General features: G+C 37.5%; 1 protein-coding gene across 1 annotated transcript in view; it reads left to right on the top strand.

Annotated features, from left to right (window-relative positions):
• LOC116161480 overlaps positions 1 to 20,708 on the top strand; it is a 33,003-nt gene extending 12,295 nt beyond the window's left edge. Inside the window, exons 3-6 of the mRNA XM_031474834.1 lie at positions 13,727 to 14,030; positions 14,163 to 15,122; positions 15,242 to 15,419; positions 20,241 to 20,708. Coding sequence (XP_031330694.1) covers positions 13,727 to 14,030; positions 14,163 to 15,122; positions 15,242 to 15,418 — 1,441 coding nt within the window. The 3' untranslated portion in view covers position 15,419; positions 20,241 to 20,708. The remainder of the gene's footprint in view (positions 1 to 13,726; positions 14,031 to 14,162; positions 15,123 to 15,241; positions 15,420 to 20,240) is intronic.
• The last annotated feature ends 5,588 nt before the right edge of the window (positions 20,709 to 26,296 follow it).

Consider the following 26,296-nt stretch of genomic DNA (forward strand, 5'->3'; position numbering starts at 1 on the left):
AACTCTTGGAAGGCCTTGGAACGTCTTAGAAGGTCTTGGAAACTCTCGTAAAGTCTCAGAAAGTCTCGGAAAGTCTCGCGAAGCCTTGGAAGTCTTGAAAAGGCTTGGAAAGTTTTTGAAAGTCTTAAGTCTTGGAAAGTCTTCAAAGTCTTGAAAGTCTTGGAAAGTTTTGGAAGGTCTTGGAAAAGCTTGGAAAGTTTTTGAAAGTCTGTGAAAGGCTTGGAAAGTCTTACAAAGTCTTGGAAAGTCTCCGAAAGTCTTGGAAGGTTCTTGGAGGGTCTCGGAAGGTCTGGGAAGGCCTTGGAAAGGCTTGCAAAGTCGTGAGAAGTCTTGAAAGTCTTTGAAAATCTTGGAAAGTTTTGGTAAGTCTTAGAAAGTTTTGAAAAGTCTCGGAAAGCCTGGGAAAGTCTTGGAAAGTCTTGCAAAGTTGTGGAAAGGCTTGGAAAGTTTTTGAAAGTCTTGGAAAATTTGGAAAGTCTTGGGACGTTTTGCAAAGTTTTGCATAATCTTGGAAAATCTTGAAAAGTCTTTGGAAGTTTTGGAAAGTCTTGGAAGCCCTTGGAAAGTCTTAGAACTCTTGGAAGGCCTTGGAACGTCTTAGAAGGTCGTGGAAAGTCTCGTAAAGTCTCAGAAAGTCTCGGAAAGTCTTGTAAGGTCTCGGAAAGCCTGGGAAGGTTTGAGAAGGTCTTGGAAAGTCTTGGAAAGGCTTGGAAAGTTTTTGAAAGTCCTAAGTCTTGGAAAGTTTTGGAAAGTCTTGAAAGTCTTGGACAGTTTCGGAAGGTCTCGGAAAGTTTTGCAAAGTCTCGGGAAGCCTTGGAAAGTCTTGAAAATTTTGGAAAGTCTTGGAATGCGTTGAAAGGTCTTGGAAGATCGTGGAAGGTCTTGGAAAGTCTTAGAACTCTTGGAAGGCCTTGGAACGTCGTAGAAGGTCTTGGAAAGTCTCGTAAAGTCTCAGAAAGTCTTGGAAGGTCTCGGAAAGTCTCGGAAAGTCTCGGAAAGCCTGGGAAGGTCTTGGAAAGTCTTGGAAAGTTTTTGAAAGTTTTAAGTCTTGGAAAGTTTTTGAAAGTCTTTGAAAGCCTTGGAAAGTCTTGCATAGTCTTGAAAAGTTTTGGAAAGTCTTGAAAAGTTTTGGAAAGTCTTAGAAAGTTTTGGAAAGTCTTGGAAGGACTTGGAAAGTGTCGGAAAGTCTGGGAAGGTCTAGGGAAGTCTTGCAAAGTCGTGGAAAGGCTTGGAAAGTTTTTGAAAGTCTTGCAAAGTCTTTGAAAGCCTTGGAAAATTTGGAAACTTTTGGAAAATTTGGAAAGTCTTGGGACGTTTTGCAAAGTTTTGCATAATCTTGGAAAATCTTGAAGTCTTTGAAAACCTTAGAAAGTCTTGGAAAATGAAAAGTCTTTGAAGGTCTTGGAAAGTCTTGGAAGGTCTTGGAAGGTCTGAGAAAGTCTTGAAAATCTGGGAAAGTCTTGGAAAGTTTTTGAAAGTCTTCAGTCTTGAAAATCTTGGAAAGTTTTGGAAAGATTTTGATAGTCTTCAAAGTGTTTGAAAGACTTGGAAAGTTTTGGAGGCTCTTGGAAAGTCGTGGAAAGCCTCGGAAGCTCTTGGAAAGTTTTCGAAAGTCTACCAAATGGCAAACCGGCATTTCCGAATAAACGCCAAAATATTAAAAAGGTGCCATTTATAAGCAACTGAGAGTTGAAGGGGGGGGGGCAAACGGCTTGAAAGAGCAGTTGAATTGCGAAGCCAACTCACAAAATAAGTCGATACGCCTCTCTCCCGGTCTTTTGCTGTGGCGTCCTTTACTTCTATGGCGCGGTGATGGGAGGGGAAGGGTCGAATACAGCACATGGCGGGTTCAAAGTGTCTCGCCGCCGCACGACTATCAATCGAGAAGTGCCCATCCCTGACGGCTACAGATTCCGAACGCACCGACCCCGTAGGGCGAATAATTTTTTGCTGCTGAATTACCCCTTTAGCGCTCACATTAATTCAAATGGGGAGATTGCGTTTTACGCAGAAAGTTGTTATTTTAAGGTAATTGTCCATTGTCGCTTGTTGGAAATCCCAAAAAATTGGGGGGAGGGGAGGGGGATTGCAGCTCTAGCATCTTTCATACACCGATTCTTTTGTATCGAACGCCGATTAACTTCGAACGCTTTTTTGCTATCAGTCGGTGACTAGAATCGATCGCTGTATATACTCGAAAGGGGAAGGGCCACCTTTCGCAATCTTCCATAGACCGCCTCTTTGTTATCGACCGCCCATTAACCTTGAACGCCTTTTGCGTATCAGCAGGTGACTAGCATCGACCGCTTTATACACTGCGTCCAAGATAGGGATGTCTATCTGTCTGTAGGTCTGTCTGTCTGTCGGTCTGTCAGTCTGTATGGTTGAATAAAGGAATATAGAGGGTGTTCTCATATTGTGTAGAGTATTCAGGCGACATCTATCGAACTACACGGTGGACCAAGATTAACAGCAGAGATCCCGAAGGTAGAATCCGATGCTGGAGATGGGCTGGTCTGGGGAGAAGCTTTCAGATCAAGATGGTTCCAGTTCTTCCTTAATTCTTCATTAAGACTCGGAGCTCCGCTCGAAACCAGGTTTGAATTCAAATGTCTGATGGAATCTTAGAAGCCAGGAATCCGGTCAGGAATCTGGGCACCCACGCTTATGCCGATGTAACCTTGAAGATTAGCTAAACACATTGAAATTCCGTGTTCAGTATGCGCATCTGCAATTGGCTCGTAATAATATGGAATTCGCTATACATTCAAGTCTAATTCGTAACATTAATTAATTTACACCTGAACTAGAAATAGTTATTAGACCAAAACCGGTTTCGTCCAAGAATGTTTTTCTTACATAACCTCCGTGCCTTTTTTTTTGGGTGAAATTACTTTTCGGAGCAGCTAAAAAACCTAATTTACTGTTAGGCCCGAGGCCAAGCCAACGACAGACCATTCCGTTACACTTGCTCGTGCAAGAGGCGTTCGAGGGCGACAGGTGCAGTCGGGTGGGTGTGTCGGTCTCGTCCGCGAAACCGCGCGCTTTCCCACATTTTAAAACTCATTTTTTCTCAAAAAACGCGTACAATTACGGACTTCCTCCTGGTAATGGTTCGCCTTATATTATTGTTATTGTTGCATGGGAAAGGCTTTTGTTTTCAAACACAAAAGGAGCTCTTTTCGCTTCGGGTAATTAGCGTAATCGCATGTTGACGTTTTGCGTGCGCGAAATTGCGTTTTGTTCGTCCGTCCGAACGTACTTCTCCGCCTTTCGATTTCGTTAGGAAAATGATCAACCGATGACAAATTTCCCACGCCGGGGTTGTGTTTTTCCACATTATCGCTAATTATGTGGTGGCAATTTTCTGTTGGGGTACAGGAAACAACTGCTCTTTTTAATTCATCACCAAATGAGTAGTCGGTTATCTAGGAATTTTTGCAGTTGATGGTCAGAAAAGTAACCGTCCTCAGATGAAAGGTCAAACCGTTTACATTTTAAAACTTGTGATTGTTACTTAAGTAAGGGGGGGCTAGGCGTCCATCACCGAATAGCTCTACAAGAGACCTCCCAGGAAATGGAAGACTAGGTGTTCCTTATTTTTATTTATTTACCTTACGAATTACGAAAACCTAATTCGGAGTAGCCGGCAGAATACTCGAAACTGGTCTGAGGAAATTCGCATCTCTGTCGCAGATAAAAAAAATTTACCTCAGCCCAGGTTCGAACACCCGACCTCCGGCTTTATAGCCCAACGCTCTACCATTGAACTACAAAGTCGGTACACTAGAGGGAATGGCGGGTAGTTCTGCCGGTAAGGTAGAAAGTCTGCTCGTGTCTTTCTAATCTCTTTCACAAATTAATTTCCCTTTCGCAATATTGAGAAAATCCAAAATTCAACGTTTCCACTTCGAGATAATAATAATAATTGACTTTATTCCCATACATCGTGTTATACAGGTGCATTCACTACATGAGAGTAATATAAACAAAAAAATTTTTATAAACAAAAAATATCGATGTCGAAAGCACAATTACCGGATTGCCGGTAATAATGAAATAAATCGTACATCAGAAGTAAGAAAAAAAAGCCTAAAAGTGATTCTTCAAAGTAAAAGTGAGTGCGTAATTGTTGTTACATACCACAAAGCGGCCTTAAAACTTGTAAAATAAATCCGCAAATAGCGTCAGCGAAGCTTGGAAGTAGAATAACGAGAAAAAACTTCGCTCGATTTAACACAGCGCCAGTATATCCCAAAAATGGTCGACAAAATTGTTAAGTAAGCAATGGCGTGTATCGTCTTGCAAAATAATGATCGAGAATGCGTCATGTACCGGGTGCCCCAATAAGACTGTTCCTCGGCCATATCTCGAGAACCGTACGTCATATGACTTAGGGGGTAAAAAAATTATTGGGTAAATCGGTCATGACGAATCGCTGCAAAATATTTTCATGCTCTAAAAATGAGCACAGAGGGCATAACTACATTTTTAAATTTTAAAATTTCATTTTCTTTTAATTTCGCATAATAAACTAAATAGTTTTATTTTTTACATTTTTAAAGAGAATCAGTTTATCTGTCATTTTCGTAAAAACAAAAACTCAGTTCTCTCAAAAACAAAGATGGTGTGGGGCGTTCAATTGTTTTTGCAATAACCTGCTTTAACTTCTTCGGTTTGACCGATTTTAATAAATTTGGTATGGTTGAAAAGAGCATTCCTTGGGCAATGAGAATCAACCAAAATATAGTTAATTTAGTTGAATCCTTCTCCGCCAGGGGGTTACTTTTGACACTATGACCCAAAATCCTAAAAAAATCAAAAAAATCAAATGGGGTGATATGACTTTTTCTTTATGAAAAAGTAGCCAAATAATATCCAAAGAGGACAGTGAAAACCGTTTTTCAAAATCTCGTTCCTTTTTCATAATAAGTCATATCATATCATTTTATTTGATTTTATTTATTTTTTTTAGGATTTTGGATCATAGTGTCAAAACTGGCCCCCTGGCGGAGAAGGATTCAACTAAATTAACTATATTTTCTAGTTGCTCAAGGAATGCTCTTTTCAACGATACTAAATTTGTTAAAATCGGTCAAACGGTTAAGAATTTAAAGCAGGTTATTATTACAAAAACAATTGAACGCTCGACGCCATCTTTGTTTTTGAAATAACTGAGTTTTTGTTTTTACGAAAATGATAGATAAACTGGTTCTCTTTAAAAATGTGAAAAAAGAATGTTTAGTTTATTATGCGAAATTTAAAGAAAATGCAATTTTAAAATTTAAGATGGCAGTTACGCCCCCTGGTGGTCATTTTTAGAACTTGAAAATATTTTATTTTGATTTTTTTAATTTTTGAAGAATCTTAAGATTGATACAAAATGTGGGAAGGATCACAATGGCGTAGCAAGAAGATGGGGGGGGGGGGGAGAATCATAACAAATAGGTACAGGACACGGACGTGATATGAAACACGCCTTCGGCACCTACTGTGACTCAATACGACATATTATAAAACATGGAAAGCACACAAAAAATGACACAGAAAACGGAGAGCTCACAAAAGAAACAAAATGTATAAAGGAATAGCAGTAGAAGGGATCCACTTTACCCGCAATACTTTTTCTTCGCGGGGTCAATCAAGGTTTCGTGGTCGATGATTTTTTGGGGGCCGATTTTTTTTATTATTTGAATAATTTCGCAGAATTGATGGGCGGATTTATTAATGTAATTTGATCCGTGTGAAAAAAGAGCGAGAGAGAAAAACGCACGCTACTCTTATAAAATGACAAATTATTCATTTCAAATTGGCCAAAGAAGAAGATTGTTGGACTCATAGGACACTCCCAAACCACATTTTTTGAAATTCATGGTTAAATGCAGAGCCATGAATGAAAGAAATATATTATGGCCGCATAGGACACTCCCAAACAACATTTTTGAGCGATTGGACCAAAATCTTCTGAAATTCATGACCATTAATTTGGTCATGAATTCCAAAAAAATTATTATGGAGGCATAGGACACCCCCAAACCAATTTTTTGCACTATTGGACCAACATTTTTTGAAATTCGTGGTGAAATGCAGAGCCATGAATTCAAAAAAAATTTTATGGGTGCATAGGACACTCCCAAACAAAATTTTTGAGCGATTGGGCCAAAATCTTCTGAAATTCATGACCCTTAATTTAGTCATGAATTTCAAAAAAATTATTATGGAGGCATATGACACCCCCAAACCAAATTTTTGCACTATCGAACCAAAATTTTTAAAATTCGTGGTGAAATGCAGAGCCATGAATTAAAAAAATATTATGCATGCATAGGACACTCCCAAACAAAATTTTTGTGCTATCGGACAAAATTTTTTGAAATTCGTGGTGAAATGCAGAGCCACGAATTAAAAAAAAATATTATGGATGCATAGGACACTCCCAAACAAAATTTTTGAGCGATTGATATCCGTGCCCGAACCCGGATATAAGACATGGAAAGCACACACAAATGACACAGAAAACGGAGAGCTCACAAAAGAAACAAAATGTATAAAGGAATAGCAGTAGAAGGGATCGACTTTACCCCCACTACTTTTTCTTCTGGGAATTTTTAATAATTTCGCGGAATTAGATTGATGAATTTATTTCGCGCGTGGCTTATCGGATTTGATTGAATTAATTTAATTATCACTTTTTTTGATCATTTAATTTATTCAGGTAATTCTGGGCGTGACGTGTGGAATTGATGGGCGGATTTATTATTTGATTCGCCTATTTTAATTAGCGTTTTGATTTCGTTATCTGTTTCGCGAATTTAATTTAGGACAACCTCGTGGCATAACTAATCTGTGTGAAAAGAGAGAAACGTACGCTACTCTTAAAAAATGACAAATTATTCATTTCAAATTGGCCAAAGAAGAAGATTGTTGGACGCATAGGACACTCCCAAACAAAAATTTTTGAAATTCATGGTTAAATGCAGAGCTATGAATAAAAAAAATATATTATGGATGCATAGGACACTCCCAAACAAAATTTTTGAGCGATTGGACCAAAATCTGAAATACATGGCCCTGAATTTGGTCATGAATTTCAAAACAAATTTTATGGACGCATACGATTTTTAATAATTTCGCGGAATTAGATCGATGAATTTTTTTCGCGCTTGGATTATCGGATTTGATTGAATTAATTTATTTATCACTTTTTTTGATATTTTAATTTATTCAGGCAATTCTGGGCGTGACGTGTGGAATTGATGGGCGGATTTATTAATGTAATTTGATTCGCGCTTTTTAATTAGCGTTTTGATTTCGTTATCTGTTTCGCGAATTTAATCTATGACAACCTCGTGGCATAAGTAATCCGTGTGAAAAGAGAAAAACGTACGCTACTCTTAAAAAATGACAAATTATTCATTTCAAATTGGCCAAAGAAGAAGATTCTTAGGTGAGGATTATTCCCTATGGATGGAGTGCGCCTAAAGCAAAGAAACGCGCTAAAAAATTCCTCTTTACTTATATACAGCGTTTTCCCACTTCTTTTTGGAAATCCCTATTTTTCCAAAGTTTACAAATATCCACTCGCGAAAGGGATGCGCAGATAATAATACCACTATAATTGCGTAAACTTTGGGAGATGATGAGAGGCTGATAAAAAAACCGATAATAATACGCTAAGTGTTAACGCGTCTGTAGACAGCTGAATACTAATTAACTAAAAACTACTAAATTACCCTGCGGGACGTTTGTGAATTTCGATGATGTTTTCGGCCTGTACCATAAATGGCTAATTGTAAAATGGTTCTAAATCTAGTGCGGTTTGTATATTGGCTAAAGTAAAATGGGTTTTTATCTCAGCTAATGTCTTGTGTGGTTTGTATCTAGGGTAAGTAATACGATGAAGGATGAACTGAGAATAAAACAAATGATGAAAGGAGGGTGAGATAAAAGGAATATATAAACGTGAAGAGGATATACAAATGAAAGATGAAAATGGATTATGACGAAGACAAAGAAAATAGAGAGAGAGAGAGAAGACAGAGAAGGAAGATAGGGGATAAAAAGAAAGATTGATAATGAAAAGAGGAGACAAGGAATATCAAGATGAAGACGAATCACGTGCACACAGAAGATGAACGTGGATAATGAATACAGGACGAAAACAAAACCGAAGATAGACGACATAAGGCTAAAGAATGTGATAAGAGATAGATGATGAAATGACGAAATGGCACTTTCAAATTTTGGCAACCTTGGGTTCTGCCGACCACTTAAAAATGGCGGCTACCAAAAATTTATCGTTTTATGAAATACAGGTATCAATGCCAAGCCAGCCGATGGGAAAAAAAACCATGACGTAATCGATTACATCAATTTTCAAGCGATTTCTCCACAAAATAATCCGATGCGTTTCCGATACAGATTACCGCGATCGTTTCTGGGACGGCCGCCTCCTTTTTAAAAAAAAGCCGGAAACAATTGAAATGATTTAGCAAACAATTTCTCCGTTGTTTTCTTTTTCAATAAACGTTGCCATTATGTAGCGAGTCTCGATAAACAAACGGTTAATGTAATTATTAATGGTGATGTAAAGGTTATAAATAATTGCTGAGTGTGCAGCTTGTGTGAGTAATAATTTTAATTGTTTTTCTCAAAGACTTAATTGGCCATCGATGCAATGACGCGCGCGGATAAGTATGCCATGATGTAGTTGTTGTTTCTAATTCTTGTTTTTGTTTTTCCGTATTAAGTGTCATTAATTAGTGCCGGCGTAATTAAACTGACGCTAAATTAAATTTCCCTAAAATTTCAAAAATCCCAAAATCTAAACTTCTCGAAATCTCCAATTACCAAAAGTCCAAACCCCAAAAATCCAAAATGCGCAAAATTTCAATCATCGCAAATCTTCAAAATTCCAAAATATCAAGTTTCCAATATTTCAAAACTCCCAAAATCTCGATTCAGTCTTTAATTGCTGCTCAATCTCTTCTGTTGATATTCTCGGAGGTCTTTTGGACATCTTTGGAGACATCTTTTGGAGAACTGTTGGAGATATTTTGGAAACTTGGAGATCTGTGAACAACCTCGGAGATGTTCATAGATTTAATGAGGATATTTTTGAGACCATTGAAGATTTTGGAGATCCGCGGGGAATTTCGAAATCGCTGACGATCTTTGGTCGTAGTCAAAGATTCGATCTCAGGCATCATTGGAGATTTTTGGATAGTATCACCGATCCTCGAAGATCGGACATCTTGCTTTTAGAGCCCTTTTGGTTTTGAGATTTTTGGACATCTTCCGGAAACTGAAAGTTTTTGACATCCGCCAACAATCGTGCACATAGTGCAAAATCTTGAAATACCGTGAGGTTCGCTGGAAATATCTAAAAACTTCGGGTAATCGTTGGAGTTTCTTGGTTATCGGTGTATATACTTGGAGGTCCTTAGACATCTTTGGAGATCTTTTGGACATACATATTGTGGACATCTTCGGAAATTTTCTGGAAATCTTTTGGAGACATTTGGAAGTCCTATGGATATCTAGAGACTACTGTAAATGTGCGTAGGGATCTTCTGGGAGCGTTTGGGAGCTCTTTGCATAAAAGTATCGACGGTAAAGGTAGGCGAAAATTTAAGGAAATCTGGAAATCTATGGGGGTCTTTTGCAATACTCGGAGATTCTCGCATATCTTCGATACGTTAGGAATATTCTGGACATATTTTGAAGATTCAGAATCTTTAGGGGATTTTTGCCTATATTATGAGACCTTCAAAGATCCTCGGGGACACCTTTGGGATTGTTTAATGGATCTTTGAGGATTGTTAGAGAATTCAAAGCTATGAATTTCAGAAGATTTTGGTCCAATCGCTCAAAAATTTTGTTTGGGCGTCTCCTATGCTTCCATAATATTTTTTTTTAATTCATGGCTCTGCATTTAACCATGAATCTCAAAAAATGTTGGTCCGATAACGCTAAAATTTGGTTTGGGAGTGTCCTATGCGCCCATAATATTTTTTTTTTATTCATGACTAAATTCAGAGCCATGAATTTCAGAAGATTTTGGTCCAATCGCTCAAAAATTTGGTTTGGGAGTGTCCTATGCGTCTATAATATATATTTTTTAATTCATGGCTCTGCATTTAACCATGGATTTGAAAAAATGTTGGTGCGATAGCGAAAAAATTTGATTTGGGAGTATCTTATGCGTCCATAATAATTTTTTTTTAATTCATGACTAAATTCAGGGCCATGAATTTCAGAAGATTTTGGCCCAATCGCTCAAAAATTTTGTTTGGGCGTCTCCTATGCTTCCATAATATTTTTTTTTAATTCATGGCTCTGCATTTAACCATGAATTTCAAAAAATGTTGGTCCGATAGCGTAAAAATTTGGTTTGGGAGTGTCCTATTCGTCTATAATAATTTTTTTGAAATTCATAACCAAATTCAGGGCCATGAATTTTAGAAGATTTTGGCCCAATGGCTCAAAGATTTCGTTTAGGAGTGTCCTATGCGTCCATACAATTTTTTTTAATTCATGGCTCTGCATTTAACCATGGATTTGAAAAAATGTTGGTGCGATAGCAAAAAAATTTGATTTGGGAGAATCTTATGCGTCCATAATAATTTTTTTTTAATTCATGACTAAATTCAGGGCCATGAATGTCAGAAGATTTTGGTCCAATCGCTCAAAAATTTTGTTTAGGAGTGTCCTATGCGTCCATACATTTTTTTAAATTCCTGGCTCTGCATTTAACCATGAATTAAAAAAAATTTGGTCCGATAGCGCAAGAATTCGGTTTGGGAGTGTCCTATGCGTCCATAATAATTTTTTTAAATTCATGACTAAATTCAGGGCCATGAATTTCAGAAGATTTTGGTCCAATCGCTCAAAAATTTTGTTTAGGGGTGTCCTATGCGTCCATACATTTTTTTAAATTCATGGCTCTGCATTTAACCATGAATTAAAAAAAATTTGGTCCGATAGCGCAAGAATTCGGTTTGGGAGTGTCCTATGCGTCCATAATAATTTTTTTTGAAATTCATGACCAAATTCAGGGCCATGAATTTCAGAAGGGTTGGGTCCAATCGCTCAAAAATTTGGTTTGGGAGTGTCCTATGCGTCCATAATAATTTTTTTGAAATTCATGATCAAATTCAGGGCCATGAATTTCAGAAGATTTTGGTCCAATCGCTCAAAAGTTTGATTTGGGAGTATCCTATGCGCCCATAATAATTTTTTTGAAATTCATGACCAAATTCGTGGCTATGAATTTCCGAAGATTTTGGTCCAAGCGCTCAAAAATTTTGTTTGCGAGTGTCCTCTGCATCAATAATATATTTTTTGAATTCATGGCTGTGCATTTAAGCATGAATTTCAAAAAATGTTGGTCCGATAGCGCAAAACTTTGGTTTGGGAGTGTCCTTTGCTTCCATAATAATTTTTTTGAAATTCATGACTAAATTCATGGCCATGGATTTCAGAAGATTTTGGTCCAATCGCTCAAAATTTTGTTTAGGAGTGTCCTATGCGTCCATAATTTTTTTTTAAATTCATAGCTCTGCATTTAAGCAAGAATGTCAAAAAATATTGTTCCGATAACGCAAAAATTTTGTTTGGGAGTGTCCTGTGCGTTCATAATAATCTTTTTGAAATTCATGACTAAATTCAGGGCCATGAATTTCAGGAGATTTTGGTCCAATCGCCCAACAATTTTGTTTGCGAGTGTCCTATGCGTCCATAATATTTTTTTTTAATTCATAACTAAATTCAGGGCATGAATTTCAGAAGATTTTGGTCCAATCGCTCAACAATTTTGTTTGGGAGTGTCCTATGCGTCCGTAATGTTTTTTTTTAATTCGTGGATTTGCATTTAACTATTAATTTAAAAAAATGTTGGTCCGATAACGCAAAAATTTGGTTTGGGAGTGTCCTATGCTTCCATAGTAATTTTTTTGAAATTCGTGTCTAAATTCAGAGCCATGAATTTCAAAAAATTTTGGTCCAATCGCTCAAAAATTTTGTTTAGGAGTGTCCTATGCGTCCATAAATTTTTCTTAAATTCATGGCTCTGCATTTAACCAAGAATTTCAAAAAATACTGTTCCGATAACGCAAAAATTTTGTTTAGGAGTGTCCTATGCGTCCATAATATTATTTTTAATTCATGGCTCTGCATTTCACCACGATTTCAAAAAATATTGGTTCGATAGCGCAAAAATTCGGTTTGGGAGTATCCTGTGCGTCCATAATAATTTTTTTGAAATTCATGACGAAATTCAGAGCCATGAATTTCAGAAGATTTGGGTCCAATCGCTGAAATATTTTGTTTATGAGTGTCCAATGCGTCCATAATTATTTTTTTGAAATTTATGACTGAATGGAGGGCCATGAATTTCAGGATATTTTGGTCCAATTGCTCATAAATTTTGTTTGCGAGTGTCCTATGCGTCCATAATATATTTTTTGAATTCATGGCTCTGCATTTAACCATGAATTTCTAAAAAAATTGTTTGGGAGTGTCCTATGCGTCCATAATAATTTTTTTGAAATTCATGACTAAATTCAAGGCCATGAATGTCAGAAGATTTCGGTCCATTAGCTCAAAAATTTGGTTTGGGAGTGTCCTATGCGGCATAATAATTTTTTTGAAATTCATGACTAAATTCAGACCCATGAATTTTAGAAGGTTTTGGTTCAATCGCTCAAAAATATTGTTTGGGAGTGTCCTATGTGTCCATAATATTTTTTTCATTCATGAGTTTGCATTTAACCATGGATTTCAAAAAAATTGTTTGGGAGTGTCCTATGCGTCCATAATAATTTTTTTGAAATTCAAGGTCATGAATTTCAGAAGGTTTTGGTTCAATCGCTCAACAATTTGTTTGCGTCCATAATATTTTTTTTGAAATTCATGACTAAATTCAGGGCCATGAATTCCAGAAGATTTTGGTACAATCTCTCAAAAATGTTGTTTGGGAGTGTCCTATGCGTGGAAAATGGAAAAAAAAGAAAACAAATTTTCGTTGTTTTGTTTTTGATTTATTGTAAAAATTGATCGAATACATTCCTTAACAGTCCTTTAATTACTCTTAACGTGATTTAAGTATATCTTTAAGAAATTCTTCAAAAATTGTTCATAGATTTGGCGCTTGGGTGCCTTCTCTGCTTAGGAGATGAAAGCAGTGCACTATTTTGGGTTTTGGTATATTTTAAAAATGAACAATTAATGATTCACAAAAAATTTAAAAAAGGTTCGCAGTGGCGTAACAAGAAAGGAAGCGTGGTGCAACCGCTTCCGAACGAAGGTGAACGAAGTGTACTATTTTGACGACATTAATACAATGTTACCACACCGTTTTGTATCGATTAATTTCTTAGAATTCTTCAAAAATGTGTATTCGAAGTCATTCAAATTGTAGGGATTGGATCAAAGTTGTAGGTTAGTTCCCTCTGTCTGTTATGTTTTCTTTGTCTTTTGTGTCTTTCCTTTTTTCTATTTCTTATCTGTAATATCTTTCATTTGTTGTCTGCATCTTTGTCTTTCGTATGTTTTTATTCGTCATTGGAGTCTTCTGTGTTTTATGTATCTTCATCTTTAACCTTTCTTTCCTCTAGTATCTTCCATTTTATGACGTCTTGTGTTGCGTTATGCGTTTTATATGTCCTGTGTGTTTTTGCTGATCAAAAATTACTGCACGTTTCTTAAATGTCTCTTTTGTTTACAGATACGTCCTAGTCCCCGAAAAGAACACGTTGCACAACCCCAGTCCTAGATTTCTACCGTTAGATTCGCCCTTCGCAAGATCGCCGAATCCGACCCACCCGCCCCTATTCGCCGCGATCCTGAGAAGGACGACCGGAATTAAAGTCCTAGAGTGCCATGCGTTTATATGCAAACGCGAAGTAGCGGCAAACGCGCTCGTACGTTGTTGTTTTCACGCCTACGCGGATTCCTCGTACGCCAAGCAAGTCGACACGGCCGGTAACCTTTACGGAACACTCAGCTCGGAGAGGATATCGAAAGACAAGGTAACGAACCGCCGCTCATTTGACTCGTTGAGTTAATTGGCGCGTAATTTGAAATGTAAATGCGATGCGAACGAGGTCGAAGTTCGAGTTCAAGTTTAACCGATGATGGTCCCATTCTTCTGTCTGTTTTAGGTGGAGGATTGGAAGATTAATCGTTTCTCGTCCGGCTCGACGATGACCATCAACACGGTCGGAAACGCAAAGGACGACGTCAGCATATATAACGGCGATGAGAATCATAAGGTATGGGCCGGCTCGCAGGATAATTTAGACGGAATTTACGATTTATACTCAACGTCGACCATAAGTAGAACGCCGCGACCGAGACAAATTGCGGCACCGATATCGGTACCGCCACCTCCACACCAGGAAAAGAACAAGAAGCCCAAGAAGAAGAGCTCCCCCAAGGAGGAGATGTACCCGATGGTCAACGGCAGGGCGAATAGCGTTTCGGGTACACTAATGAAACCAAAAAATCACCACCACTACCCCGTCCCCCAACAACCCATCTACGTAATGTCGCACCCTCAGACGTTACCCAACCCCAAATTCATCAAACACCACGGGAACACTTTCTCGCACCGGCCGCGCGGGCGCATGCTGGTACCGGCCCGTCCGATCCCACCCCCTTTCGTTCCCGTCGCCAACGTCATGGTGCCGACCACCCTCACCAAAAACAAGAAGAAGAGCAAGCACCCCGTCGAGGAACCCATCTACTTACCCAGCAACCGCGCGCTATCCCCGGTCTCGAGCTACCAACCCGTAAACTTCCCGCACGAGGCCTACATAATGCACCAATACGCCACCATGGAATCGCCGTCGCGGCACGCGAGACGAAAGGACAAGGGCCACGACCCCCCGCCGCCGCCCCCATCCGCCAAGCTCAACAAGAAGATAGCGCAGAGCATGAACGGTCTCGACGATCCCAACTTGGGCGACGAGAGTCCCTTCAACACCGGCATCTACAGGAAGAAGGGCCACCTGAACGAGCGCGCGTTCTCCTACTCGATCCGGCAGGAGCACCGGTCGCGCAGCTACGGTTCGCTGGCGAATCTGAAGTTCGCGACGCCGATACCGAATGGAGTGCACGAGGTGAGTGGCACCGATTTCTATAACTCGCAGGATGCTCGAAGAATGTCGAGAAAGTTAGATAACACACTTACTTACATAATTCGCCGGCCGACGCAATTAATTTTCTTTTTAATCGACAGCCCGAGGACAGAGAGGACATCAAGAAGGAGCGCGAGATCATGCAGATGGTGCACGATTTGGATCTGTCGGGCGACGAGCTCGAGAGGTCGGAGGTTCCCAGGGGAATGTACGAGGCGAGGACGCCGGGTCCGTCGGTACCTTTAGTGCTAGCGAACGGCAGGGGTTACAAGAGATAAGGTGAGTTAGTGCGCTCCTCCCCTCAGGTTAATCTTTAAATTAGCATGATTTTAAAGTTTGTTTTTGTTATGCGCCATTAATATAACTAAATTTTGCGCTAATTAGCCCCCAATCATGTCACGCTTGGTACAAAACAATGAAAATGCCACAGTTTTGTTTTTAATTTAAAGAAATTTACGAACACAATGTATAATGATTTTACAGAAATTTTCTGACGCACCAAAAAGCCCAAAAATTATGCGCTTTAAGTACCGGTAGTACAAAGCACTGTATAATCATTTTAAGGAAATTTTCGGATCCACCAAGAACCGCAAAAATTATGCGCTCTAAGTACCAGTAGTAGAAAGTAATCATTTAAAGACATTTTCGAACGCACAAAAAAGCGCAAAAATTATGCGCTTTAAGTACCGGTAGTACAAAGCACTGCATAATATTTTAAGGACATTTTCAGACGCACCAAGAACTGCAAAAATTATGCGCCCTAAGTACCAGTAGTAGAAAGTAATCATTTAAAGAAATTTTCGAACGCACAAAAAAGCGCAAAAATTATGCGCTTTAAGCACCGGTAGTACAAAGCACTGTATAATCATTTTAAGGACATTTTCAGACGCACCAAGAACTGCAAAAATTATGCGCCCTAAGTACCAGTAGTAGAAAGTAATAATTTAAAGAAATTTTGGAACGCACCAAAAAGCGCAAAAATTATGCGCTTTAAGCACCGGTAGTACAAAGCGTTGTATAATCATTTTAAGGAAATTTTCGGACCCACCAAGAACTGCAAAAATTATGCGCCCTAAGTACCAGTAGTAGAAAGTAATCATTTAAAGAAATTTTGGAACGCACCAAAAAGCGCAAAAACTATGCGCTTTAAGTACCGGTAGTACCAAGCACTGCATAATCATTTTAAGGAAATTTTCGGACCCACCAAGAACCGAAAAACTATGCGCTCTAAGTACCAATAGTAGAAAGTAATCATTTAAAGAATTTTTCGAACGCACCAAAATGCGCAAAAATTATGCGCTTTAAGTACTGGTAGTACAAAGCACTGTATAATCATTTTAAGGACATTTTCTGACGCACCAAAAACCGCAAAAATTATGCGCCCTAAGTACCAGTAGTAAAAAGTAATCATTTAAAGAAATTTTCGAACGCATCAAAAAGCGCAAAAATTATGCGCCTTAAGCACCAGTAGTACAAAACAGTGAAAACGCAAATAGAATTTTACTTATGAAATACTGAAAACTAATTTATGCGCTAATTAGCCGCTGTATGTGCCATGTGCCACAAAGCCGTTGGAATCCCCACGGTTCTGTGTCAATTTTAAAAATCATTTTATATTAGGTTTGCTTACATCTCAAAGAGCAAGGTAGGTAATATCTTTTTATGCCCATTTGCACATTTACAATTAAATTAGCCGCCGGTATGAGTCATTAATTGATTTAAAAAAGGAATTTACTTAATTATGAACCAATTAGCTACCGATATGCGCAATTGGGTATAAAAATTGTGCGCATTTTGAATATCTTGTAGCCAGTTTGTATTAATTACCTTTACCTTAACCGCAACAGTAATTGGAAGTTAATTTAAGACCAAATTAGCCGCCGATTTATTAATTAGCTTTCTTTGCTTTTAAGCGCAAGCGGACGTGACTTTTGCTTATGCGCTTAATTAATACTTAAAACTAAATTAGGCGCAAATGAACCGCTGATATCTTTCGATCTGTATTTATTCTATCGACCTAGAGCTGAAGAGCGCCAAAATTATGCGCAACTTAAATCGCGTGGGAATACTTTGTACTAATTAGATCGTAAGTAGATTTTCTTGACCCTTAAATGTACGTGCAATTGGAATTCTTCATAAGAAGTATTTAAAACTAAACTATGTGCCAATTAGCCTTCGGTTTGTGTCATTTAAAACAAGCAAGTGCGCCTAATTTTTGTTTATTCGCAATTGGAAGAGAGAAAAAAGTAAATTTTGCGCTAATTAGGCGCCGGTGTATGTGTCATTTGGAGCAATACAACTAAATTATACGCTAATTAGTTCATAATTTGTCAGTTTCGCCCCAAAAATATGTTTTTAAATATGCGCTTGTGAGTAAATTTTGCGCTAATTAGCCTCTAGTTCTGTATAAAGTTTAGAATCCAGAGCTGGAAAGCTAGAAACCTAAATTATGCGCCGATTTGTGGCATTTAGAACCGAATAGTAAAAATGTACGCCCTCAAAGCTGGATAGCGCAAAAATTATGCGCTTTTTTGTGTCTTAAGCACAATGAGATCTAATTAAGCGTTAATTGGGATGTGATTTCGTACAAAAAAATGATCTGCGTATATTTCAAATAAATTTACGATCTAAGTGCTCAAAATCAGAAAAATACTGAGAACTAAATTTTGCGCTAATTAGCCGCCGTATATCCGTGCGGTACAAAGCAACCGGAATGACATATTATTGTCACGATTCTGTATTTATTTTAAAGAGGAGGACTATTGGTGGTAGAAATTAATACCATGAAGGATAAAACCAGTTCCACTGCCTCCTCCAACCCCCTCTTTTAATAAAGGGTAAGAAAGTCAGCAGTAGTTGGTATAGAAAACAGTTCCTTTCGTTGAGACATTTAATTAGAATACCATGAAAGATAAAATTAACTAACTTAGACCCCCCCCCCCCCATGAATAAGTCTGAGATGCTATTTTTGAAAGTAAAACGTGCATAACTTTTACCGATTGGTCGCAGATTTTGCATACGCATGTCTTTTATTAGTGATAAATAACGGGGGGGGGGGCATACGTTTAATCCTTCATAGTATTCTAATGAAAGGTCTCAACCAATGGAATTAATTTCTACCAACCATAGTCCATATCTCAAGAACAGATTGGAACGTCTGGAAGAAATACATCCATTGGTGATGTCATAACTTTAAAAGCGAATACTTATCTCGAAACCGGAGGAAAGTACTCTAAGGGGCAAAATAAATCGTCTGGAGGAGATATATTTATTGGTGAAGTCGAAGCGAATATCTTAATTTTTAATGTAAACAATTCAAATTCAAACGATTTTTTAAAAATCCCCAGATTTTATAAAATTTTCGCGTGTTCGAATTATGAAATCTCAAAAAATCGAACACAAATGGTACATTAAAAAAAATTTAAAATTAATCTAACAGGCCAAATTCGAAGAACTGAAAATATACAGTGTGTAACAAATAATTATTGTACCCAGTGACCCAATAAGACTGTTCCTCGGCCATATCTCGAGGACCGTTCGTCATATGACTTAGGGGTAAAAAAAATTATTGGGTAAATCGGTCATGAAGAATCGCTGGAAATATTTTCAAGTTCGAAAAATGACCAACAGAGGGCGTAACTGCCATCTTAAATTTTAAAATTGCATTTTCTTTAAATTTCGCATAATAAACTAAACATTCTTTTTTCACATTTTTAAAGAGAACCAGTTTATCTATCATTTTCGTAAAAACAAAAACTCAATTATTTAAAAAACAAAGATGGCGTGGTGCGTTCAATTGTTTTTGCAATAACCTGCTTTAACTTCTTAACCGTTTGACCGATTTTAACAAATTTGGTATGGTTGAAAAGAGCATTCCTTGGGCAATATGAATCAACCAAATCAACCAATATAGTTAATTTAGTTGAATCCTTCTCCGCCAGGGGGCTAGTTTTGACACTATGACCCAAAATCCTAAAAAAATCAAAAAATCAAATGGATTGATATGACTTTTTCTTTATGAAAAAGTAGCCAAATAACATCCAAAGAGGCCAGTGAAAATCGTTTTTCAAAATCTCGTCCCTAACCTCAAATATTGAGAAATTGAGATTCATTTAATTAATAAAAATGCTTAAATTGTATTTTAAATTTACTTTTTACGTATTTTCGGTATTTGTCGAAAGCGCGAAAGAAAAGCACCCTACACTAGTTAGATAGGCCTTGGAAAATTAAACAAATGAAACACGACGCATTATAAAATAATAACAGCCGTAATTTGTAAATTATTCTGCTGTGTTTACATTCAGAAAGTGCAGTTTTTTGAATTTGTAATCTTTTCTAAAATACTGATTTCCAACCAAGAAGCATTTAATATGCAATATAATATACAAAGAAGCAAAACTTTTCGAATAAAGTCAGGGTCCAAAATGTTGCCTTTTAAAATCTATCGAAAATTTCGAAACTTCTTATTACTGTTCTTGGAACATTCCAAAAAGGAATACAAGAAATTATCTTCCAAAACAAAAAAAAAATTTTTAAATATGTAAACACTAAAGGACTAAAGAATACATAAAAATACAGCAAATTTGAAAAACCCCAAAATTGGTACAACTTTTTCAAATTTCGAAGTTTTAAAAATTCCGCAAAAATGTACAACATTCAGAGAACTATTAAATTAGACGTAAACAAAAAATTGTTGTTGTCGAATTTTGATTTTTTTGCCATATTTTGAAATAGCTTTTAACTTTTGTTGAAATTGACTGCAGGATACGAAAAGACAATTAGCATAAAGGACGTTTTAAGAGGTATCCTTCGCCTTGACTAGAATTTGTCGGATTTCCCCGCGATTGCAATCTGCCATAGAACAAGTGGAAGAACGCTATATAGACAATAGTAAAATTTTACCCATTTGCATAAAATTAAACTACTTCTTCTTTGTTTTAACCATAAAACTAACTGTACAGCAGCTTTACATAGTGGAATTGTTAAATTGCGAATATTAAAAAAAAATGCGTGCGAAGGTCGCCGACCCCAAACCAATTAACGATATCGATAAAAAAAAGTGTGTGAAAGTTTTAACGTTTTTTTTTCTTTCTGTTTCAGAGGACCCATTTGGGTAACGGATACATTATTGCGGCACAACCATATTATTTAAAGTTGGTCAGGAATTCACGTGTATTATGTAAATAATTTCAGGTCAACCTGAAAATGGCCTACAAAACAGTTTTGGCGCGCCCGTTATATTAAATGACAGAAAATTCCACATCACCTTGTACAGTATAGTATAGGTAAGGAGAATGATATACGTACTTTATCGTTTAAGAACTGAAACATAGTTTTATTTTGTATTGTACCTCCATTGCTCAAGAAATGATATTTTAGGTTTTGGTTTAAAAATGGGGAAATGTTCAATATGTATTTTATTATTTACCTACTTCATTAATTTACCTACCAAATATGTTATATTTCCTGTATTTAGTTAATTTTATTCGTTTGCTTGTTAATTTAGTGCCATTAAAACTTTTATGGATATGTTCATAATCTTTTAAATTAGATTATTACTACTAATACTCATTGTACAGCTATTATTAATAAAGTATGTGTTAAACTATGTTGTTTTCTTATAGTATGTTAACAATTTGTTGGTCAAGGTCATAGCGGGTAAAGATAATAATAATAATTACCCGAGATATTCAATGGTACTTATCAGATGACCACTTTGAGAGTAGTCAATTGACATCAGCAGAAATTTCTGTTCTTTTCATGTGGGGAGCCTGACCAGACAGCATTAGGCACACCAAATATCCATTGTGCCTATCCTGCTCTTTCTTGCACAACTAGGATCAGAGCCTGTTTCTCTCGATAAAAGATAGGACCCTGTTCATAGCCTAAGATGCTTCATCCTCCCCAGTTCCAGGTAACTGTTGCCAAAGCGAGCTGATATGTCTGTCTCTAAGCAAGGCGTCACAGGGACAGATCATATGCTCAGTAGTTTCATCCCCAGATTTGCCAAGGGGCCCTGAACTGTCTGAGTCAGGTTGCTTGTTACCACTGAAGCTGGAATTTACTGGGCACTTAGTCTTTAACCCTGGCCCTAACAATAGAGGGAGCAATTTCCAATTCCCGATAAATGTCCCACCACTGCGAGCCAGATCGTCCGCCTTTTCATTGCCCCCTATTCCGCAGTGCGCTGGCACCAAGACCAAGCTTAGCCTATTAGACCCACCTATAATCACTGGATAATTCAATCAACCGCCGTAGCCAATGAGAAGGGAACATGCGATCTGAGCTCAGTGACTGCTCCCTCTCTGGGAGAGTGATTTTATAACTCTTTGGTCTTAGTAAGTTAACCCGGATCACATCCCTTTTTACGAGGAAGAAATCGGATCTGAGGCCCTGAGGGTTTCCTCCCAGATCCGCCCGTGCCCAAGGTTGCCTTGTTCCTTCCCCTCGTCCCAATCGTTCAGCCGTACGAAAGCCTTTCGAGCCTCTGTCCCTATAACTATAAGTGTAAAGGCTCGAGTACCAGAAGTGCTCGCAGGGTTGCCAGGATGTGCGTGCGGTTCGAAAGCGACTGCTCATCAGACACTCTCCAAATACTGAACAGGAGCGAGAAACTCATCAACTCGGCTGTCCCTTTTATAATAAGAAGAGTCCTTCCTACTCCACCTTGGCCCAGACCTCTTACTCATCCCCTGTAAACCCAAAGTTCTTGTATGACTTACAACATGTTGACGGTCTATTAAACAGGGCGCGCCCTTACCTGCAAATTGCTCTGTACTCCATGTACTAGGTTCCCCTTCCCCCCAGTGATACCGACGGTCCCGACCCCTGGCCGGAGCCAAGAATCTCCAAGTCGCCATCTTTCTCGACCTATAAGGGATTGCGCTCACTCCGTCACCACGAAACTGGGTCCCGCTGCTCCGTCGGACATGCGAGACTCTCCCACGTGCGCTTGTAAGCTCTGCCGCTGGAATGCCCGAAAGATGCCTAATCGACATCAAATGCGAGGCGGACTCTTTCTGAATATCCTTGAATCTTCTTGAATTTTCTTGAATCCTCTTAAGTCCTCTTGAGTCCGCTTAAATCCTCTTGAATTCTCGTGAGTCTTGAATCTTAAATCTTGGAACTTGAATCTTGGAATTTAAATCTTGAATCGTGAATTTTGAATACTGAATCTTAAATCTTGAATTCTAAATCCTGAATACCGAATCCTGAATCGTGTATCCTGGATCCCGAACTCCGAATCCCGAATACTGAATTCTGAATATGAATCCGGAATCATGAATCTTGAAACTTCGTGAACCTTCTTGAATCTTCTAGAATTTTCCTGAATCTTCTTGAATTTTCTTGAATCCCTTTGAATCCTCTTAAGTCCTTTTGAGTCCGCTAAATCCTCTTGAATTCTCGCGAGTCTTGAATCTTAAATCTTGGAACTTGAATTTTGAATTTTTAATCCTGAATCTTAAATCTTGAATCCTAAATCCTGAACCCTGAATACTGAATCGTGTATCCTGAATCCCGAACCCTCAATCCCGAATACTGAATCCTGATTCCGGAATCATGAATCTTGAAACTTCTTGAATCTTCTAGAATTTTCTTGAATCTTCTCGAACCTTCTTGAATCTTCTTGAAACTTCTTGAAACTTCTTGAACCTTCTGGAATCTTCTTGAATCTTCTTTAATCTTCTGGAATTTTCTGGAATCTTCTTGAATCTTCTTGAATTTTCTTGAATCCCCTTGAATCCTCTAATCCTTTGAATCTTCTTGAGTCTGCTTGAGTCCTTTTGAGTCTTCTTGAGTCCGCTTAAATCCTCTTGAATTCTCGCGAGTCTTGAATATTAAATCTTGGAACTTGAATTTTGAATTTTTAATCCTGAATCTTAAATCTTGAATCCTAAATCCTGAACCTGAATACTGAATCCTGAATCGTGTATCCTGAATCCCGAACCCTCAATCCCGAATACTGAATCCTGATTCCGGAATCATGAATCTTGAAACTTCTTGAATCTTCTAGAATTTTCTTGAATCTTCTCGAACCTTCTTGAATCTTCTTGAAACTTCTTGAACCTTCTGGAATCTTCTTGAATCTTCTTTAATCTTCTGGAATTTTCTGGAATCTTCTTGAATCTTCTTGAATTTTCTTGAATCTCCTTGAATCCTCTAATCCTTTGAATCTTCTTGAGTCTGCTTGAGTCCTTTTGAGTCCTCTTGAGTCCGCTTAAATCCTCTTGAATTCTCGTGAGTTTTGAATCTTAAATCTTGGAACTTGAATCTTGGAACTTAACTCTTGAATCGTGAATTTTGAATCCTGAATCTTAAATCCTGAATTCTAAATCCTGAACCCTGAATCCTGAATCGTGTATCCTGAATCCCGAACTCCAAATCCCGAATACTGAATTCTGAATATGAATCCGGAATCATGAACCTTGAAACTTCGTGAACCTTCTTGAATCTTCTTGAATCTTCTAGAATTTTCGTGAACCTTCTTGAATCCCCTTGAATCCTCTCGAATCCTTTGAATCCTCTTGAATCCTCTTGAGTCCTTTTGAATTCTCTTGGGTCCTCTTGAGTCCGTTTAAATCCTCTTGAATTCTCGTGAGTCTTGAATTTTAAATCTTGGAACTTAAAATCTTGAATCCCAAATCTTTAATCTTGAAACTTGAACACTGAATCCTGAATCTTGGTTCGTGAATCTTGATTCGTGAATCTCTTGAATCCTTTGAATTTTCTTGAATCCTCTTGAATACTCGGTAATCCTATAGGATCCTCTTGAATCCCTGAATTTTGAATACTGAACCTTGAGTCCTGTATGTTGAATCCTGAATCTTGATTCGTGAGCCTTGAATCTTAAATGCTGAAACTTGAATCTTGGAACTTAAATCTTGAATCGTGAATTTTGAATCTTGAATCCTGAGCACTGAATCCTGAATACTGAATCCTGAATCGGGTATCCTGAATCCCGAATACTGAATCCTGATTACTGAATATTGAATCCGGAATCCTGAATCTTGAATTTTGAAACCTGAATTTTGAATATTGAATGTAGCAACTTGAATTTTGCATCTTAGAATTTGAATCTTGAATCATTAATCTTTAATTTTGTATCTTGAATTTTAAATGTTGAATCTTGAATCCTAAGTCTTGAACTTGAATCTTGGAACTTGAAATTTAGGTTTTGAATCTTAAATCCTGAATCTTGATCTTGATTCTTGAATCTGGATTCGTGAATCTTAAGTTTAGTAACTAGAATCTTAAATCTTATAATTAACTTAAGTCTTTAATCGTGACTCTTTGGTTCGTAAATATTCAATCTTGGTTCAAGAACCTTTGAATCTTAAATTTTCTTGAATTTTCGTGAATTTTCGTGAATTTTCTTTTAGAATCTTCATGTATCTCCCTGAATCTGAATCTTACCAAATCTTCTTGAATCTTCCTGAATCTTAAACCGTTACGAATCTTCCTCAATTTTCCCGAATCCTTCTGAATTGTACTGAATCTCTTGCATCTTCCTTAATCTTCTTAAATCTTGAATCCTGAATCCTAAATCTTGAATTTTGAATACTGAAATCTGAATCTTGAATTTTGATTCGTGAATCTTGATTCGTTGAATCTTAAATCTTACGATTATCTTAAGTCTTTAATCTTGACCCTTTGGATCAATCTTGGTTCGTGAACCTTGAATGGTACATATCTTGCGCCTTCTTCTTGAATCTTAATTTTTTTGAATTTCCTTGAATCTGAATAACTGAATCTTTTGAATATCCTGCAATTTCTTTAACCTTCTTAAATCTTGAATCCTGAATTTTGAATACTGAATCCTGAATCTTGAATCTTAAATTTTGAATACTGAATCCTAAATCTGGAATTTTGATCGTGATTATTGATTTGTGAATCTTGATTCGGCAGTCTTGATTCGTCAGTCTTGATTCGTGAATCTTTGTTCGTCAGTCTTGATTCGTGAATCTTGATTCGTCAGTCTTGATTCGTGAATCTTGAATTTTGACTGGTGACTCTAGAACTTTAATTCGTGAATTTTCAATCTCGATCAGTCATTCTAGAATCTTGAATCCAGAACCTCGAACCTTGGAACTTGAATTTTAAATCTTAAATCTTGATTCGTGATCTTGGGAATTAAACCTTGAAAGTTGAATTTTGCAAATCCAACCTTGATTCTTGAAAGTGTAATCGTGCATTTTTAATCCTGAACCTTGAATCTTGAGTCCGGAATATTGAATCCTGAATATTGGATCCTGTATTTTGAATCTTGAATCCTGAATCCTGAATCTTGAATCCTCAATCTTGAATCCTGAATCTTGAATCCTGAATCTTGAATCCTGAATCTTGAATCTTGAATCCTGAATCTTGAATCCTGAATCTTGAATCCTGAATCTTGAATCTTGAATCCTGAATCTTGAATCCTGAATCTTGAATCCTGAATCTTGAATCCTGAATCTTGAATCCTGAATCTTGAATCCTGAATCTTGAATCCTGAATCTTGAATCCTGAATCTTGAATCCTGAATCTTGAATCCTGAATCTTGAATCCTGAATCTTGAATCCTGAATCTTGAATCCTGAATCTTGAATCCTGAATCTTGAATCCTGAATCCTGAATCTTGAATCCTGAATCTTGAATCCTGAATCTTGAATCGTGAATCTTGAATCCTGAATCTTGAATCGTGAATCTTGAATCCTGAATCTTGAATCTTGAATCCTAAATCCTGAATCTTGAATCCTGAATCTTGAATCTTGAATCCTGAATCCTAAATCCTGAATCCTGAATCCTGAATCTTGAATCCTGAATCTTGAATCCTGAATCTTGAATCCTGAATCTTGAATCCTGAATCTTGAATCCTGAATCTTGAATCCTGAATCTTGAATCCTGGATCTTGAATCCTGAATCTTGAGTCCTGAATCTTGAAACCCGAATCTTGAATCCCGAATTTTGAATTCTGAATCTAAAAATTCTGAATCTTGAATTCTGAATGTTGAATTCTGGACACGAATACCAAATTTAACATGAGAACTCTAATCCTGTGTCGTAGATCGTCGTTGACTCTGCACCTACAGTTGGTGGGCATTTTTTTAGGTTTATTGAAAGCTTAGGGTAAGGATTCGATAATCGCACATCTGGGACTTCGTAAAACGATAAAAAAAA

Source organism: Photinus pyralis, unplaced genomic scaffold (assembly GCF_008802855.1).
Source record: "Photinus pyralis isolate 1611_PpyrPB1 unplaced genomic scaffold, Ppyr1.3 Ppyr1.4_LG10, whole genome shotgun sequence".
Classification (NCBI taxonomy): domain Eukaryota; kingdom Metazoa; phylum Arthropoda; class Insecta; order Coleoptera; family Lampyridae; genus Photinus; species Photinus pyralis.